Here is a 16,856-nt window from a genome sequence, read left to right as displayed (position 1 = left end):
GTCTGAAGCCTAACTTAAAAATAACCACAAACGGGCGCCTGGGTGGCTCAGTCAGTTAAGTGTCTGCCTTCGGCCCAGGTCATGATCCCAGGGTCCTGGGATGAAGCCCTGTGTCCGGCTCCGTGCTCTGCAGGGAGTCTGCTTCTCCCACCCTCCACCCCTACCCCACGCCACCTTGTGCTCTCTCGCATGCTCTCCCTCAAATAAAATCTTAAAATAACCACAAACATCACTAAAGCATATAGAACATCACATAGAACATAGATAAGGACTAAATGCAACCAACAAATGAACTGCTGGAGGAGGTTATTGAGAACACAAGACTGCTGGTTGACCTGCCAGCTGGACTGAAGCAAAGGTTCCTGACCTACTTCCATCCTTGGAGTGTACATTTTGCCTAACTACCCACAGTGGGAGCTGTTCCAAAGACACAGCCTTGAGACAAGTAAGGTGTTGACACCATATGGATTATATGTGTGACTGAACCCAGTTAAGGCCTCAGTAAAAACTTTTAAGACTAGCAGGCAGGTGCAGAGATGTACTTGCCTTGTGGCCACCCAAGACAAACTTCCTAAGTAAGTTCCCTTATTACTAAGCCTGCCACCTACAAATAGGGAGTTGCCTGCCTCTTCAGTCTCTCCCTGCCCTCCACGTACCAGTTTATGAACCAACAGATAAAACATGCTAGACAAGGAACTGCAGAAGCAATAAGTAACCAACATACACGAATGTCTTCTGAAGACAATAGCTTAAGATTTTTCAAAGACTGCTTACAACAAACAGGTTTTCATCCGAAGTTAAATTTGCTAAAACACTATAGAGAGGTAATATATTTCACTTATACTTGTGCACAATGATCCATCTTCTTTGAAGAAAGAAACGCTAAATTTTCCATCAGAGAAGCTTGCTGAGGTCTGTACTGGCTTAACTTCCATAAATAAGTTTGATGGCCCAAGTTTCAGGGTATTAAGTGAAGGAAAAGGGTCCTCATAGATCATTTTTCCCCAATTATTCTCATCTTTTGGCAATTAGTTTGTATCACTGGAGTAAGATAGTTCTAGACCATTTGCCTATGGATCATTTTAAAATATGCTACCAGTTTTAAGATAGACTAGCCCAGGAATAAATCTGAGGTCCTACAACTGCACCACTATCCATCCCCATGTAACATCTCTACAAAGGGAAGACCCACTGTCCTAGCCAGGCATACTTCTATTTACTAGTTAGAAAATCTGAGCAATTTTAAATCCACACCCTGCCACATGGAATTTGTACATAATACAAGCATTCCACCTTCATGCACCCATATCCCTAAAATCCCATTTACAAGACAGAATCTGGGCCTAAAGTAAAATTCCAATAGAAATCATCCTTTCCATATTTTTTTTTAAAGATTTTATTTATTTGACACAGAGATCACAAGCGGGGAGTGGGGGGTCTGGGTTACAGAGGGAGAGGGAAAAGCAGGCTCCCGGACAAGCAGGGAGCCTGATGTGGGGCTCCATCCCAGGGCCCTGGGATCATGACATGAGCCGAAGGCAGATGCTTAACTGACTAAGCCACCCAGGCGCCCCCATTCTTTCTATATTTTAAATCCCCATGAGTTTTATGAGCTAACTGGGGACCATCCTACAGTACCAGTTTTTAAAAATTTGTATGTATATAAAATAACGAGTATTAACATTTTAAATAACTCATGTTCTTTCAAAAGTGAAGAGGAAGCTTTACTCACTTTTTCCTTGTAAGATTTCAATTATTAAGAATTTAAAAAACTTTAGTTTGAAAAGATTTAGCCGGTTTTCTACCCAAAGTTATTAAATCTTGTAATTTGAGTCAGTATTAGAATCATACAACCATTTATTGTAAAATATGTTTATTTATGGATGTTAAGACTCCTATAATTTATTCCCGATACTTGATGTTACAAACTTTAGGGTCTTTGAGATATGCAGGATCCTTGTATGTAACTGGCATAAACCCTGTAAAAGACAATGAAAGTGCTTCACAAAAGATAATGAGCAAACTTTTGACTGGCCCAATTCAGTTTTTCAGGTGCTCTTACCCATTATTTGCGCCCTCTTAATTGCTTTTGTGATTTCTTTCTGTTTCTTCCCACAAAGACCTATAAAAAAATGCTTTCATATTCATAAAAAATGTCAACACTCAAAATGCATAGCAACTATCTTAAGGAAAGGTTGGAAAACCTATAAATAGCCAGGCAGTAAATATCTTAGGCTTTGCGGGCCATACAGTCACTGCTGTAGCTCACAAAGCAGCCACAGGCATTATGTAAATAAGCTACTTAAAAAACAGGTGGCAGATCTAACTTGGTCTATAGGCAATAGGCCCCGGTTTAAATAAGTAGTCTAGGAACGATTACAGTATACTCTAAAACATTAACACAATTTTCTAAAGCCCTAATTTTTTACAGATTGTCTGCCTATAGTTAACTCTGAGCATAAGAAGACGTAAAATAATAATCCTTTTGGGCTACAAAGACACTTTCTCAAAAGTACCTCTAGTATCTGGTCTACTAGCGATTTACAGCACAACTTGAAAATCTGACATTTCTCTTAAATAACAAATAGATTTGTATAATTTTTTATAAGTTGCGATAATAGAAAACAAAATACCTGTTATGTGCCTTCCATAAATGCATCCAGTAAATGGAGAAATAAACTGGGACAAAAGCTGTTTTGAGTTATATTTGGAGAAGAAAAAAAATTTGTATCAATACATTTGTTCAACCTTGATTATGTAAATTTAAAAAATTATATATCACTGTCCAGTTACGTAAAGGTTTATAAATAAATTTCAAACTTCATAAAATATAAATACTGAACTATGCTCATTCTATTAATAGGTCATTCTGTTAAGTGAAAAAAGTGATTACTAAGTTAACATCTTATCCAGTATATTGAAACAGATTAATGTACACATTTTTTTCAGTGCTAAAGCTGCCATAATTTACGTTCTATTAAATTCTTTAGTACTTTTCAGGTACCAGGCATTGTTCCTGGCACTACACATAATCCTTCTAAGATGCATCTTTAAACTTCTTGGTTTTCACCTAAGGCAGCTACTATCACTTTTTGCTGCTGTCAATATCCTTCACTACAGCACCATTCTCTCCCCCAGATTTTCCACTTTTAATCTGCTGAGCCCTACAACAGATAAAATTACATTTAAAGCAGAGATATCGGTAGTGTTATTAGTACAGAGACCAAATTCACCAGAGGCGATTTTTCCAAACTATTCAACTCTACCAACTAAGAATCACTGCATAGTGAGCTACTGGTGACCTCCAGGGCAGACAAGAAAACACAGACCTGAAATAATAGCAGATGAGGGAGAGCTAAAGGGCTCTCATTAGAATAAAACAGAGATGACTTATACATAGAAAACCAGATTTGAAATTACGAAGTCCCTAAAAGAGATGCCTCTACACAAAGCCTGTTAGCTATGACTAACAAAGGAGCAAATCCTAAAATCAAATATCACAGTGAAGTAAAACTGTATCTCACCTGTACATTCTTATAATCCACACGTTTTCCACACAAGATACATTTTTTAAGAGGCTCCTTATAAGGATTTTCCATTGGAACGGGCTAAAATAAAAAAAAGATGATACAGTTTGATGTGTTAAATTAAAAAAAATTAAATCTTAAGGTTACCACATTTAAATCTATCCAAAGGATTAGTTGTACCTTTCTTACTATGAAAAAGAAAAAATACAACAGCTTGGCTTATAAAGAAAAATCAGTGATTCTGAAAAGGAGTCACCATTTTAAAGATTTCAGTGTGTTCATACATATTTTGTACAAATACTCTGGTTTGGCTAAGGAGGAATTAAATCATGGAGAAGGATTCTGGGATAAAATACAATCCTTGGAGAAAACAAAGGTCTATGGGAGGATAACTTTTATGGTCCCAGATTGCTTTATACATTTATGTCAGCCTTTTTGTTTTCTCTGTCTTCATTACTGCCTCTAATGCTTCTGCCACATGCCTCCCTTCTATTATCAGTATACTCACGTCTCCAATCAAGAGAGTCTTAATCTAGAAATGGCTTTGAAGTCCATAATCCACTGTAGTTGTATGCAAAATTTCAAATGAAAGAGACTGTGAGCTTTTTTCTGAGAGCCCGTATTTCATTAGAGCCTCAGGGGAATTTTATGACCTAGAAAAGAGCTCTAGTAATTTCCTTTACTCCCTTGAACTATGGTGTGCATTAGATGACAAGAAGGATGCTCAAGGGACTAGAAGACTTCTGTGTTTTCCAACTCCTCAAACTTTAATCCAATTTACATGCAGTTCACTTATAATGACTATGTTCCTTCTTTACACTGCGCTAAGTGCTTTGTATGGTTTGATTAGTGTCAAATCATCTTTGCAGGTAGCAAGAAAACTTACACTGGCTAAGCCCAATGCTAGTACTTGAAACCCATAAAAATACACCTACAGGCTAAAACAAACTATTTAATGTCCTGCTTATAGCAGGACTTCAATTTTGATCCTTCATTTACTAAAACACCCACTCCCCACCCCCAGTAATGAATAGGACAAAGAATTGAATCTGAAATGGGGAAGAGAACCAAGGTACAGGTAGACTTTGTAATTCCTCTGTTGGATATTCTGTAATTACTGCACCCACCAAAACTATCTTTTTTAGTTTCCAAAGCACATATCCTTAAATTTAAGATCTAAGAAGAAAAGTACAGTGTTACGCGAGCGATGCTTCTTGTTAGGACTCTAGGAATTCTCTTACTTCAAGCTCACTTAAGTGACAATTCACCAATGAATTATAATTTTCAAACTCAAACTGATTATTATCTTATTCGTTCTGTCGTATTCAAATAGCTAAAATATAATAATTTGGTCATACTTGCAAATGCCTTAAAAAGAAGAAAAAAAAGTCTTACCAGGTCCTCATTGCCGGCTACGTGCTTATATTGTGAACAACTCCTCCATAGCACTGCAATTAAATAAACAGCAACAAACCAATTCTTTTTGTCAGCTCAGCAACTAAAGATTTCTGTTTTTATGGAAGCAAGATGAATCAAGGGATAGAACATAAAGGTTTTTATATTCACATACAACGACTGGATAAAAACCTTTAGATGTGAGGCAGAATAAGATTTAAGATGAATGTGCTTTCCAAGGCTTTGGGGAAAGGACATGTATTTCTCCACCCCTTACAAACCTCTCACCTGCTGTCTTCATGAAATTTATTTTCCCCTCACTCCTTGGTTAGAGACAGATTTTAAGGCAAACACTTAAGGGGAAAGCAATAGAAAGGCACTGTTATACCAAAGGGAAAATGTAACAGACCCCCTAACGAGTAGTTATGGACAGAGAAGATAAAATGCAGAAATGATAGACTCGAGAGCCCATGTCACAATTTTGCCCTGATCTGGGACCTTAGACAACTCCTGTAATGTACTACCGGGTGACTCTGGAAATGTCCCTTCCTTACCAACTCTACCTGGAGTTCTGAGGCAAGTTAAGTCCCTGCCTCTTTTTGAGAATCACGCGATCACTCTCTCTGTGTGTTTAAAAGGAAAATAAAAAGTGTACTACATGACATTCACGCCCCCTTCTCAATTCCGCCCCGCCCCCCGGCTTTAAAATACTAGTCATGGGGGCGCCTGGGTGGCTCAGTCGGTTAATCGTCTGCTTTCGGCTCAGGTCATGATCCCAGGGTCCTGGGATCGAGCCCCGCATCGGCCTCCCTGCTCAGTGGGGAGTCTGCTTCTCCCTCTCCCTCTGCCCCCCCCCCCAGCTCGTACTCTATCTCAAATAAATAAATAAAATCTTTTAAAAAATGAAATACTAGTCATTGGTCATTACAGATTCCCATCTCTCTTGGAGAAGCTCTTAATCGCCTAAAAACCGGCGTCGTTGAGCTAATAATGACAACTCCACCAACCTAGTTAGCGCTACGGCAATGGCTGCAATGCCACAAAAGAGTATAGGATATGGAAATTGTACCCGCGTGAGTCCCAGGATCTGTGAGGCAGAGAGCAGCCTTTACGAAATGCGTTAACTTTTTCCTCCCTAGATCACCACAAACAGCAACCAAAGCCGCCATGGATCCTCGCTCCTCCTCTTCCTTTCCTCTTTCCAAATCGTCCTGACAAGTCCCCGCCGATGCTCTTCCCCTGTTGGCCCGAGTACTCGGTTCAAAGGTTCCGCGGGCTAACAAGAGAAGAGCCGGTAAGGTTTTCAACGCGCCTGCGCAGCTTCTTTGCGTTCTAACCCTCACAGTCGCAAGCCGGGGACACCTATGATTGGACAAGGAAAAGGCGGGTCCCTACGCTTCTGCCTCCGCTTCCGGTCTGAGAGCCCGGGGGCAATTGATTTGTGGTCTTATCCTAAAGTGGATGGAGAAGCGAGCGCTGTCTCCCCCAGTTGCTACCCGCGCCCTGCCCTCCTCTCCCTCCTCCACAGGGGTTTGGCGGCTCGGTCACACGGGACGAAGTTGGGGCAGGGTCCTCGGCCCCTGCCATGGATGAAGGTGTTTCCCGCATCCGCCGGCGGGTGTCTGTCCGCAAAAGGGACCGTCCTAGCCTAGGGAGCGGTTTTGCCGCCCCCACCGCGGCCGAGCTCAAGCCGGGCGATGAGGAGGGGGAAGAGGAGATGGTGGCTGGAAGCCGGCGGAGGAAAACCGTGGAGGTGCAACCGGTCGAGGTATCAAATTCCGAGTTCCTTGTCTCATTGCCCACTTTGGGGAAGATGATACAAACCCAGGTCTCCTACCGCGCATGCCCACTGAAAGAACACAAAGACCAGCTCTAGAAGCCAGGGAACTAGACGCTCCAAAATTTTGGTTGTTCCCTTCCTACATGCAAACAGTGGACCAATTGTCTACTAGCCTTCATTTGCTTATCTCCACTTTGTTATCGCTGTTAATTCTCACTTGTGAGGTATTGCTTTGCTATCCTCATTTTTATATAGATCTCAAAGGTAGACCGCCGAGACATAGAAGTCGTACATGCAGCAAATAAGAGGCATGATTGCCACGCAAATCTAGATTTCCAAGTTACTGCTGCTCCTGCGGTACTAATAAAACCTATCATTTATCGCACACCCATTATGTGCTGGGTACTTTGTTAAGCTATTTACATTATCTAGATTTGACAACAGAAATCAGGCCCTGAGAGGTCAAGAAACTGCACTTCTGATTCCAAATTCTGTTTTCTTAATCACTTCACTATATTGCTACCTCTAAATTTACATCTCTTCTGTTGAGTAGACCATCCCAAGTCAGTGTGCAGACCCTCCCTTCCAATTCCTAATTCCTAAGAACAGAATCTCTTTAAGAGTGTCCAGTTGTACAAGCATGATTTTGTTACAAGCCAGTTTCTGTAGATTGGAGTCTGAGAGGGGGAATGGTGCTGCAGTTACCCGAAACTTCTAGTGAGATGACATTCCAGTAGATGTCTATTGGTCTTGCTACCTTTTTAAGGATTTAAAAGCTTAAGAATTAGGATCCCAGTATCACCATACCCTAGGAGTACAGCTTGTGAAAATTACTTAAACACTCTGGCTTTCCTTTTCTTCATCTGTAAAATGGAGATGATAATATCCATTTCATAGGGTGATTTACATTTAGGTCTGTGATCCATGTAATTATATACCTGGTATATATTTAGAGGTAGCAATATAGCAGAAACTTTTGTTCTTAGTGAAGCTAGAATTGACCATAAAGCTTTTCGTTTTCTTTCCAGAATGACAGTGAAGAGGACATGTTTGGTGACTATGACAGCTTTGCTGAAAATTCTTTTTTAGCTCAAGTTGATGACCTGGAACAACAATATATGCAAGTTCCTGAACATAGGAAACATGCCTCAGACCTTAGCACTGAAGATCTTTGTTCAGAAAGCATCAAACACAACAAACTCAGCATTACTACTGTAGGCAACTTTACTGAATTAAAAACAGATGAGCACATAAAGAACCAGAGTAGGCATGAAAATGTCTCCATTGAACCTGATATTTTGTATGATGTACCTTCTTCACAGGTTTTATACTTTGAAAATTTGCAGAACTCTTCAGATGATTTGGGCAATCAGTCTACTAAAGAGAGGGATTGGAACGCATCCTCTCACAAGATTGTGAATGAGGAATTACCCCAGAATAGAATAGAACAACACCAGCAAATTGATGATTCCTCTTCCAAAGTCAGAACTAGTTCAGAGGAAAATAGGAGAAAAAGTCTTAAAGAACATCTAAAAAGTGCCATGACTGGAAATGCCAAGGCCCAAACACCGATATTTTCTAGAACTAAACAGCTCAAAGAGACTCTCCTATCTGAAGAAATTAATGTTGCTAAGAAAACAATTGAGTCATCATCGGACGACCTTGGTCCTTTTTATTCATTACCCAGCAAAGTGAGAGACCTTTATGTTCAGTTCAAGGGAATTGAAAAATTATATGGTAAATGCTTTTTGCTGAAATGAAAAAAATTTACCATTATTATCATATTACTAGTGCAAGTCAATAGAAAGCAGATGCTTCTGTGGTCCTATATCTCATCTTAAGACAAATAAAAATATCAGTCCTCCCCACCTTCCATCCCTAACCTGCTGCTACTGAACCTCTTTCCTTCCCTTCATGGTCACACTTGTCAAATCTATTATCCTTCCAGTCTCCCTTTCCTCACCTCAAGTAATTCCCAGCCCACTCTGGGTTCTATGCTCTCATGTAAGGTCTAATGACGAGGGTGTCTAAATCCAATGATACTTTTAGTTCTCACTTGCCTGACTTCTCAGTAGCTTACATGACACAATTGACCAGACCCTTGAAACACTCACTTCTTGACTACTTGACATTCCATGCTGGTTTTTTCATGACTGTCTAGCTGCTTCTCAGTTTTACTAGCTGGTGTGTTTTTGGCTGGCTCTGTCTTCTGTACAAAAACTTGAAGTTCCTTTGACTATTCATGGCCTGAGTGAAAGTGTCAATATTCGTAATACCATTGATTAAGACTAAACATCTTTAGGGGCGCCTGGGTGGCTCAGTCGTTAAGTGTCTGCCTTTGGCTCAGGTCATGATCTCAGGGTCCTGAGATCGAGCCCCGCTTCGGGCTCTCTGCTCAGCAGAGAGCCTGCTTCTCCCTCTCCCACTCCCCCTGCCTGTGTTCCCTCTCGCTGTGTCTCTCTCTGTCAAATAAATAAAATCTTAAAAAAAAAAAAAAAGACCAAACATCTTTAAAGATAGCTGAAGTTAAGAGTTAAGCACAAAGAGATAGTATTAATAACAATATATATTGTAATGTTTTTCAAAAATCCTGGGTCCTTGCCTATATTTCAGATATGTGTCATTTTAGACAAAGAAGGGACAGTTGCTGGCATCCTGAAAGATGAGCCTATCAACCAGTCACTTCATAAGTATTTCTGAGACTCCTATGTTAGTGCCATATGAACCATGTGAAACCATGGTTCTCATCTCAGGGAGAAGACACTCAGGTGAAGAAGTAGAACTACGGGAAACAAAGTAACGTAAGACTACAAGAGTCTAATAAATTTTAAATTGTGAGGTTTGCAGTTAAAGAGCTAAAGGTGTGTATTGCCCTTGAAGTTGGTGTTAACTTTCTTCCCTCTGCTTTTCTCCTAGTACCTTGTTCTTTATTTAATCTGCATCTCCTGCCAGACAGTACCTTGAGGACAGGGCTCTATCTAACTCATCTTTTTCTGATGTAACTAGCACTGTGCCTAGTACATTCTGGTAGGTTCTCAATTGCTGGGGGTTATCGGCCTAGTTAGGAATTCCGGCCCTGTCACTGAAACACAAGTTTTGCACTCTGAGCCTTAGTTCCTGATCTCTTAAAAAGGAATACTAATAACAATAATGGTTGTTTTGTAAGTTATGTTCTGCGCCAAGGACATGCCAAGTTAGACTGTGGTAATGACTGTCCATAACTATATTAGTAGCTTCTAAGTAAGAACGTCAGTAAATAACAGGTTTTTAAATCTCTTTTTACTTATAGATCTGGCTTGATGACATGACCAATTTAAATCATAAATGTGTATGCCACTTTTCATTGCACTAAAGCAGTGGTTCTCAAAAGTGTAGTTCCTGGACCCCAAAGTCAGCATCACCTGGAAACTTGTTGAAATAGGCATTCTCAGGCTCCACTCTAGGCCTACTGAATCCACCTCTGAGGTTGTGACCTGGCAATTGGTTTTAACAAGCCCTCCGGGGGATTCTGATGTGCCAAAAGTCTGAGAACCACTGAGCTTGAGAACCTCAACCTTATACTGTTATTTTTGCCTTTTTATTGTAAAATTGCTTGCTTGATGTGTTTTATATAAATGGTTAGAACCAAGTTAATTTCATCTTTTTTTAATGTGTGAAAATAAGTGATATTACTAAATATTTGCTATTTTGGTCACTTTATACTTTAAAAATTTGAGTCGGATAAAATGCAGAAATGGTCAAGTTATATTTTCATACAAACATCTTGTGTGAAAATAAGTGATATTACTAAATATTTGCTATTTCGGTCACTTTATACTTTAAAAATTTGAGTCGGATAAAATGCAGAAATGGTCAAGTTATATTTTCATACAAACATCTGCAGCTTTATACATAATGGGTGATACCAGTCTGAAATATTTTTAATATGTATTAAATATTAAGCTTACGTATTTAAGTGTTTTTGAAATATTTTTAAAGTTGAAAAAAGTCATTTGCAAATATTTGGGAATCACCAAAATACAAGAAATTAAAGTCCCTTGGCTGTCATTCAGACGTAATTATTTTTAATACCTTTGTTACATATTCTCTTAGTCATTTTTTAATTTAATTTTTTTGGAAAACATAATACATTCAAGTCGAACTTTTATATATTTTCTAATATGTACATAATTGGGTTTATGCAATCCAATACACATTCATGATCTTTTACTTAACTGTATATTGAGCATGTATAAATCAATCTACCACCTGTTTTCAAGCTGCAAAGAATGGTATCATATAATTGTACAATAATTCATTCAACTTTTACCCCTTGATGGCTCTTTGTTATATATAAACACTGCTATGATGAACATCTTGCACATAATCTTTATATGTCCTTTTATTTCTATAGGTGTAGAGACCTAGAAGTAATACTGCTAGATGAAAGACAGTGTGCAGTTTTGTTTTCAATACTGTTAGTTTGCTTTCCAAAAGGATTATAGTATTTTATGCTCTCATCAACCACCACAAGAATATGTTTGTCCCCAGTCAAGTCAGCTCTGGATTTTCCATGTGTGAGGCTTTTTTTTTTTTTTTGGTAGTAGTAGTTACTTGTATTTTATTTGTGTATTTATTTTGCCAACCCATGAAGTAACAGTTGAGCATCTTTTCATGTATTTCTCCCTGCTGTGAAATGTCTTATCAAATCTTTTGCCTGTTTTTCTAGTGATAAAATACTAGTGCACGTTTTGAAGACTTTTGATGATCCACATTGTCAGATTAGCCTACAGAGTAGTTACACTAATTTTCACACTATGTTTTGGATCTGATGTGATCCTTTTCATGAATTCCACCTTTCTAAATTGTGGAACTTCTAGATGTGCCAGTTAATAATCTTAGTCTTTTATATTTTAAAGACTTTATTTTTGAGGTGCCTGGGTGGCTCAGATGGTTCAGCGTCTGCCTTGGGCTCAGGTAATGATCTCAGGGTCCTGGGATCAAGCCCCACATTGGGCTTCCCCACTCAGCAGGGAGTCTGCTTCTCCCTGCCCCTCACCCCTGGTTGTGCTCTCTCTCTCTCTCTCTCTCAAATAAATAAATAAATAAAATCTTTTTTAAAAAATTAAGATTTTATTTTTAAGTCATCTCTACACCCAACGTGTAGAGATCTTACAACGCTGAGATCAATAGTCACATGCTCTATCGACTGAGCCAGCCAGGCACCCTAATCCTAGCCTTTTGTGGTTTAAATATTCTTACAGTTCAAAATGGTATTCAGACCAGAGTTCAGCTCCCCATGAGAGCCTGTTGAATAGTCTTCCTTAGTGTGTATAAAACCTCATAGATTTTTTTTTCTCCTCCCATTTCTGTCTAGGATGTTGCTTGTGTGGATGAGGAAGGGAAGCTTACACAATCTCCTTGCAGAACAAAAGGAAAAGCTAAGAATTCACACAGATCCTTGTACTGTCCTTTACTTCCTCTGATGTCTCAGATAATGTCCCAGGCACTGTTGGAATCTTAGACCTAAGTGTGCAGCTAGCAAATAGGTGGCCCAGTTGCCCACTCTGCTGCCCCGGCCTGAAGAATTAAGACTCTCATTGGCTGTGTCCACTGTGCCTAGGGGATGTTTGACACTTAACACTGATGTATAATTACACTTGTCCATGTATGAGAAGATGGATATACAGAGTGGGATTTGATTTTTCCTTCTTAGGAAACTTTCTTGAGACTGAATTGCAGAAGGGGAAAAATAATGCGTTTTTTTAAATTCCGCAGAATGGCAACATACTTGCTTAACGTTGAATTCTGTGCAAGAAAGAAAAAACTTAATATATTCCTTGCCAACAAGTGGTGGAAAAACCCTCGTGGCTGAGATTTTAATGCTGCAAGAACTGCTTTGCCGGCGAAGAGATGTTCTAATGATCCTACCATATGTGGCAATTGTCCAAGAAAAGGTGTGATTCTTTTTTTAACAAACAGTATTTGCTAACATTTTCACATTAAAATATAAAAACTAGCATAAATATAACAACTTTTCATTGAGAAGAGGTAGAGAATATTTTTAGGATGTGCAAAAACAAGTGTAGGACCTACCAAAAATCTCTTCTAATACTAATTACCTGTTGCAACAAGAATTTTATTTTTTTTTCTAAACTGGTGGATTAAATTCCATTTTAATATTGATATTTAATATGTTGATATTCAGCCTGCCTTTTCAAGCAGAAAGTAACCAATTATTTTATCAAAGTAAGTGAATTATTCTGGGTTGTTTTTGTTTTTGTTTTGCATCAGAGGAGACAGTTGAAATTTATTTCCACATCAATTATGTAGTTTAAAAGTTACATTCATTTGCAAAGAGCCGCACACAATAATTATGACATTTCTTAGATATATGTCTTACCTTATTTCCACATCGATTATGTAGTTTACAAGATACATCCATTTTGCAAAGAGCCACACATTAATTATGACATTTCTTAGATAAATATGTCTTATCTGTGACCTTGTTCTCATTCATTGGTATTATATACTACTTTAGATTTTTTAAAAATCAACATGAACACTTGGTAATTGAGTTCTTATTTATCTCATTTTTTTGTTTGTTTATTTTAACTAATATTCTAGATTTCAGGTTTGTCAAGTTTTGGTATAGAGCTGGGTTTCTTTGTTGAAGAATATGCTGGAAGCAAAGGAAAATTTCCTCCAATTAAAAGAAGGGAAAAAAAATCTCTGTATATTGCCACTATTGAAAAAGGACACAGTCTGGTGAACTCCTTGATTGAAACTGGAAGGATTGGCAGTCTGGGTCTGGTTGTTGTAGATGAGGTTGGTAACTACTTTTATAATTTTTCAACATTTTTATTATACTAACATTATTATGTGTATCTGCTTAGTACCTCTATGAAAATAAGTATTTTATTTTAATATATAGGGAATACAGATGAATACATTTCATACTTGGTAATCTTAAATTCAATTTTGTGTCAAATGTTTTTTGAAGAGTGAATATATGTGTGTATATATTCAATTTTATAATGGTATTTGTGAATTCTAGATATGTCAGGATGTTGCCCCAATCCTCATTAACCAAAATACCAGTGATATAACGCACATGAACTCTAGTTGCTATATCCAGAACGCTTAAGAGTTATAAAGCAAAGATTACTTCATTTCATATAAATACATGCATGTTCTATATAGGCATTATATGCAAATTTACTTTTCTCCCTCCCTTCTTTTTTTAAATCTCAAAGTTGCACATGATTGGTGAAGGGAGCCGTGGGGCTATACTGGAAATGACCCTAGCAAAAATCCTCTACACTAGCAGTAAGTACTTTTTCAAATGTGGTCACTAACTGATTTATCCTCAGGAGGCCTATGAAAGATTTAATTCTCTCACTAGCTAGACGCTGCAGCCTCGAGCAGGATACTTAAGCTTCCTGCCTTGGTTTTTTATTTCTAAAGTAAACATAAATTTTGGTTGGAAAAATGGTTACGTGAGCAGAGTTGTGAATATGAAGGACATTAACATTTGGACATCCCATATTATTATCCTCCACTTACTAGCTGTGAGTGCATAGGCATGTGACTCAACCTCTCTATTTCTTCATCTGTAAAATGGGGATAATAATGGTACCACCCTGAGGGGAATGCTTGGGAGGATTATATGAGTTAATGTAAAGCAGTCAGCAGTTACCCAGCAAGTAACACTCAGTAAGCGTTTGTTGCTGCTGCCACCATCAATATCATCCTCATCATACCAGTAAAGCAGTAAATGTAAGTAGTCACCTTAAGGAGCTATTTGCAACATCAGATAGTCTTTCAGCATATGTGAAATATTTGTTCTAAATGTCTTCTTTCCTACTTATAGATACACTATTGCAATACTTATTAAGTTATATATTGCAGGGCGCCTGGGTGGCTCAGTTGGTTAAGCGACTGCCTTCGGCTCAGGTCATGATCCTGGAGTCCCGGGATCGAGTCCCACTTTGGGCTCCCTCCTCAGCGGGGAGTCTGCTTCTCCCACTGACCCTCTTCCCTCTCATGCTCTCTATCTCTCATTCTGTCTCTCTCTCAAATAAATAAATAAAATCTTTAAAAAAATTATATATTGCAATAGCTTATATATGGAAAATCATTATAAAGGTCAAATATTAAGAATTATTTTTAAAATTTTGATAGCAATGGTATTAGGCAGATTGTAGCACTTTATAATCATACATTTAAAAAGGTCTTGAGTACCTACTTTGTGCCAGGCACTATTTTAAGTGCTAAGGATATAGCAGTGAATAACACACAAAAAAATAACTGCCTTCATCAAACCTGTATTTTAGTGAAAGTGAGTAGACATAAGCAGATAAACAAGAAAACATACAGTGTGTCAGATGGTGACAAATTCAGTGGAAAAATATAAAGCAGAGGAAAAGAGAATCGTCACCTACTTGTCAAATCCAGTGCACGCTGACTGTCCTTGTCTTATTTTTCTTCAGCATTTGGTTGTTTATCATTTTTTTTCCCTTTGAGTGCTAAAACACTCTCTCGGCTTCCATACTGTCTCTCTGTGGGGGATCGTGTGTTACCACTGAGAGATAGCACAGTGTAATGGTTGAGGGCAAACTCTGGAGCTTGATTAAAATCCTGACTCACTTTTAACTACATATGTGACCTTGAGCAAATTATATTAACTGCACCTCTGTTTCCTCATGCATCAAAAATAGATGATAGTGAAATGGGCAAAATTGGTGAGGGGGATTAAGAGGTACAAACTTAGAGTTATAAAATAAATAAGTCACAAGGCTGAAAAGTACAGCATAGGGAATATAGTCAATAACATTGTAATAATGTTGTATGATGACAGATGGTATCTATACTTACTGTGGTGAATAGTGTATAACGTATAGAATTGTCAAATCACTGTGTTACACACTGAAACTAATATAACACTTCATGTCAGCCCTCCTTCAATAATAAAACATTTTTAAAAAAATGGATGATAGTAATAGATCCTGCCTGACTGAACTGCTTTCCTGTGGAAGGCAGCTATTTCATACTGCCTAGGAAGACATGCAGCTTCATGAGTTTCACTCCACCTTTGTTTAAAAAGAAAAAAAAGTTGACAGCCTGATAGCAAGATCCCATAAAGGGCTTTATTTGGCAAGAGTTCAGGACCTATTCAGCCCTGCATCCTACACCATACATCTGCCTATAGGCATACCTGTGGGATGTCATAACTCTTCGTAACAGTGGTCCAGAGAGTCAGCAACAAGCGTATTTATACTCATTATTGTTGCTTAGAAGTCTTGATTAAGATCCGACTTTTTGCCCAGTGAGAAATTCTGTAAAATTCCAAATAGTAACTTTCAGGACACCTGAAAATTTTCAGTCTTTGAATAATACTCTACTACTATCTTTGCAGAATAATACTCTACTACTATCTTTGTATTTTTCTTACCTCCTCTCCACTCTCTCCTTTCCCAGATCACTCAGGAAGAATCCAGAACACAAAAAGGTTGCTAAATTACTATTATGTTACACTAAATAACATATTTTCCTCAATCCTTTGGATTTGTTTTTTAGAAACAACTCAAATTATTGGCATGAGTGCAACACTGAACAATGTTGAAGACCTACAAGAGTTCCTTCAAGCAGAATATTACACCAGTCAATTTAGACCAGTATGTACCTAAGGTTTACACTGTATGGATTTATATCTATCATTTTACTTAGAAAGAAAAGTAGCAAACATACTGTTCTAAAAAAGTCTATAGAGTAGTGAAGGGGCATAATTCCCCTGACCATGGCTATATGCTAATATGAGTTTGTGTATAGAGAATATAAACTTTGGGGTTAGGGATCTTGGCTTGGGTCACGACTGTATCTGTAGTACCTGGAACAGTGCTTGGCCCATGGGCCTTCAATGAATATTTATTGAATGAAATTTTCCAGACTCATTCTATTTTTCCACTTCTTATTCTGTAAGATAATTTTTTTTTTACTTGGTCAAAATTTAGTCATATTTTGCGTTATTAGCACATAAAAACATTTATCTTTTTTTTTCTTTAAGAAGCTTTTATTGGCACAGCCCAGGAAAAGGTATGGTAGCCATTTCTGAGCAAAAACCTGTATCCCAGCAAGGTCTTCAGTGTTAGGTTTAACACCGCACTGAACCAGAA

At 38.1% G+C, this 16,856-nt stretch overlaps 2 protein-coding genes across 14 annotated transcripts in view; one reads left to right on the top strand and one right to left on the bottom strand.

Annotated features, from left to right (window-relative positions):
• Positions 1-1,856: 1,856 nt before the first annotated feature.
• Positions 1,857-6,147, bottom strand: MRPS18C (mitochondrial ribosomal protein S18C). Of its 3 annotated transcripts, none has more exons than XM_025887313.2 (6): positions 5,992-6,145; positions 4,923-4,975; positions 3,525-3,608; positions 2,634-2,691; positions 2,063-2,122; positions 1,857-1,979 (listed from the first exon to the last, which is right to left on the bottom strand). In XM_025887313.2, the coding sequence occupies exons 1-6, from the start codon at positions 6,089-6,091 to the stop codon at positions 1,903-1,905; spliced, it is 432 nt and encodes a 143-aa protein (XP_025743098.1). In that variant the 5' UTR covers positions 6,092-6,145; the 3' UTR covers positions 1,857-1,902. The 3 variants fall into 3 exon arrangements, with proteins under 3 accessions (XP_025743098.1, XP_073747980.1, XP_025743099.1); XM_073891879.1 differs by having other exon boundaries at positions 2,063-2,135; positions 5,992-6,144; XM_025887314.2 differs by lacking the exon at positions 2,634-2,691 and having other exon boundaries at positions 1,857-2,122; positions 5,992-6,147.
• Positions 6,148-6,157: 10 nt separating this feature from the next.
• Positions 6,158-16,856, top strand: part of HELQ (helicase, POLQ like) — a 49,740-nt gene continuing 39,041 nt past the window's right edge. For 6 of the 11 annotated variants that reach the window (XM_025887503.2, XM_025887505.2, XM_025887502.2 and 3 more), the window contains exons 1-6: positions 6,158-6,690; positions 7,731-8,439; positions 12,460-12,638; positions 13,309-13,509; positions 13,938-14,010; positions 16,261-16,358. In XM_025887503.2, coding sequence (XP_025743288.1) covers positions 6,508-6,690; positions 7,731-8,439; positions 12,460-12,638; positions 13,309-13,509; positions 13,938-14,010; positions 16,261-16,358 — 1,443 coding nt within the window. In that variant the 5' untranslated portion in view covers positions 6,158-6,507. Of the gene's footprint in view, positions 6,691-7,730; positions 8,440-9,315; positions 9,564-11,095; positions 12,430-12,459; positions 12,639-13,308; positions 13,510-13,937; positions 14,011-16,260; positions 16,359-16,856 lie in introns of those variants that run through there. The other 5 variants (XM_073891875.1, XM_073891873.1, XM_073891874.1 and 2 more) reach the window with 5 other exon arrangements.

The sequence above is a fragment of the Callorhinus ursinus genome, unplaced genomic scaffold, assembly GCF_003265705.2.
Source record: "Callorhinus ursinus isolate GAN/ISIS: 27379988/994484 unplaced genomic scaffold, GSC_fseal_2.0 scaffold4, whole genome shotgun sequence".
NCBI classification, from domain to species: Eukaryota; Metazoa; Chordata; class Mammalia; order Carnivora; family Otariidae; genus Callorhinus; species Callorhinus ursinus.
Note: the sequence above shows the minus strand (reverse complement) of the source record. Positions and strands in the feature narration are given on the sequence as shown.

Excerpts from the sequence above, each read along its gene's own strand:
- MRPS18C (XM_025887313.2), bottom strand. The coding sequence starts at position 6,091 with ATGGCGGCTTTGGTTGCTGTTTGTGGTGATCTAGGGAGGAAAAAGTTA. Across the intron at positions 4,976-5,991 it reads AGATCCTGGGACTCACGCGG|TGCTATGGAGGAGTTGTTCA; the intron begins GTACAATTTCCA and ends ATTTAATTGCAG. Across the intron at positions 2,692-3,524 it reads TGGATTATAAGAATGTACAG|CTTTTGTCCCAGTTTATTTC; the intron begins GTGAGATACAGT and ends AACTCAAAACAG.